The sequence below is a fragment of the Nestor notabilis genome, unplaced genomic scaffold (genome assembly GCF_000696875.1).
Source record: "Nestor notabilis isolate BGI_N333 unplaced genomic scaffold, ASM69687v1 scaffold18016, whole genome shotgun sequence".
In the NCBI taxonomy this organism is placed as follows: Eukaryota; Metazoa; Chordata; class Aves; order Psittaciformes; family Psittacidae; genus Nestor; species Nestor notabilis.
The window spans coordinates 654-2,776 of NW_009933506.1; the positions used below are offsets into that span (position 1 = coordinate 654).

Below are 2,123 nucleotides of genomic sequence, written 5' to 3' on the forward strand. Positions count from 1 at the left end.
CTCAACGGCACCAACAAGGTGCTTGCCTACGTCCGGCACCGGGTAGCTGAGGCTTTTGCCATGCAGCATGGTGTCCTTGATGGTGGCATCCCTGTTCTGCCCTACTCCCAGATCGCTTTTGACTGCACAGTCGACTTCCTTTCCCAGGTGATGGGGACATGGGGATGGTGGGTACCTCTCAGGCGGATGGGTTGGTGCCGGGGAATCTTTAGCTCTTTGGGCAGCGTTGACTTTTCCTCTCCCCTGGGTGCAGGAGGACCTGATGAACACCATCGGGGAGAGCGCAGCTCAGGGTGCTGCCGGCATAATCCTCTGGGGCAGCCTCAACTACAGCAACTCCAAGGTGAGTGTGGCAGTTAGCACCGTGCCACCGCCTGCACAGAACCCCTGTTCCCTGGCCAACAGGGCTGTGACATTCATGTGCCATTGCAGGAGATGTGCCTGAGGCTGAAGGACTATGTGGAAGGGCCACTGGGCCACTACGTTGTCAATGTGACAGCCAGTGCTGATCTGTGCAGCCAGACCTTGTGCTCTGGCCAGGGCCGCTGCGTGCGCCAGGAGGACAAGCAGGGCTTCCTCCACCTCGACCCCTCCAGCTTCGCCATCAACCTGCAAGCCGGCAAGCCCTGGCTGCTGACCCAGAGCCTGGAGCCCAGTGATGACATCTCGGGACTGGCTGAGGAGTTCAGGTGCCAGTGCTATGACGAGTGGCAGGGACCTCGCTGCAACACTCAGGACATCAGCAGCTGACCTGCACAGGGATAGCGGGGCAGGCAGGGTGACACCCAGCACCCTCACTGTGGGGTTGGGACCCCACTGCGGTGCTGCTAATAAAACTGGTAGGCACCTGCAAGCATCTCCTTGTCTTCTGCTGCGGCACGTTTTGGGGTGTGAGGGTCCCCCAGTAACACTGTCGGTGGCTTATGACATCTGGTGGCAGATCAGCTGCTTCTGCTTGGGGTTTGGGTGGTGAAATAGGAACTCACACTGGGGTTGTGCTGTGCAAACAGGACAGGACAACTGAGGAAGGTTTATTGTTTAATAGCTCATTACTAACTCTGTCAGGCTCTATCTAACCTACTCTCCTAAGTTCCTACCAACTCTTCTAAGCTCTGTCTAGCAACAAAATCCTTATTAACTCAATCCTTATCTATCAACTCAATCTCTATCTATGAATTCAATATCTACGAGCTCAATCTCTAACAACTAACTCAATATCATGTGACACACAGTATAGGTGATGCTCGTGATATGCAGCCAAGGGCCTGTGCTGTGTCTAGGCTGTGGCATGCTGGGGTCCATGTACCAGGTTGGGGCTGCAGGAGGCCAGTGGTGGGGCCTTGGCATGGGCAGAGCTGAGGCTGGTGACAGCAGGAACACTGCAAACTGTGGAGGAGCAGGAGCATGCAGGCTTGGGTGGCCAGATGGTGGTGGAAAGCAGAGGTCGGGAGGGATGAAGCTCTCGCTGCCTGCTGCTCTGGCAGGCTCTGGGCGTGTGGGAGCAGCTGCCCTTGCAGATCCATGGGCGGTGCCGGGGCCAGGAGGTGCTTCAGCCCATCTCTTGGTGGGTGCAGGTGCCTGTGTGTGCACCACAAGCTGCACATCGGGGCTTCTGGAGGGATGTTCTTCCTCCTCCTGCGGAGCTCCTGGGGCTTTCCGCTTGATGGCAACTCTCCTCTTGCACTGCTCCAGCAGCTGGGGATGCTCTCTGTTAAAGCTGGGGTTGTAGTAGTAGAGCACCTGAAACAAACAAAGGAGAAGAGATAGTTGTCACCATCCCGGGACTGGAAGCCCTCAAGCCTGGTTGCCTTGGTTGATGTGCAGGGCAACCACCACACCTTGCAGTGAGCAGAGGCTGCTGTTTCCTCAGCCAGGAATTCAGGCAGGGAGGCAGATCTTTGGAAGTCCGGCTGTACTTTTGTGAACCCATAGATGTTCAGTTGCCGAATGAAAGACGCCATCTTCTGTGTGGCAAAAACCCTGCCCAGCACCTCCTCTGAGAAGAGAACTTCATTGATGGCCACGCATTGTCCTCCCTTACTCCACCAGATGGACCGAAACTGGTCACTTTCCAAGATCTTCCAAAGCTTCTGGGGAAAGCAGAGGCCTGCAAATTCATCCTC

At 56.1% G+C, this 2,123-nt stretch overlaps 2 protein-coding genes across 2 annotated transcripts in view; one reads left to right on the top strand and one right to left on the bottom strand.

The window, feature by feature from the left end:
- Positions 1–750, top strand: part of LOC104407594 (hyaluronidase-1-like) — a gene marked incomplete at its 5' end in the record, with an annotated part of 1,399 nt that extends 649 nt beyond the window's left edge. Inside the window, 3 exons of the mRNA XM_010016918.1 lie at positions 1–147; positions 254–343; positions 433–750. Of these exons, the coding sequence (XP_010015220.1) occupies positions 1–147; positions 254–343; positions 433–750 (555 nt within the window). The remainder of the gene's footprint in view (positions 148–253; positions 344–432) is intronic.
- Positions 751–1,158: 408 nt separating this feature from the next.
- Positions 1,159–2,107, bottom strand: LOC104407595 (heat shock transcription factor, Y-linked-like; the record flags this gene model as incomplete). Its single annotated transcript, XM_010016919.1, has 3 exons — positions 1,159–1,206; positions 1,591–1,740; positions 1,839–2,107. Coding segments are annotated over 3 exons (467 nt in total), but the record flags the coding sequence as incomplete, so codon positions are not given.
- Positions 2,108–2,123: the final 16 nt, after the last annotated feature.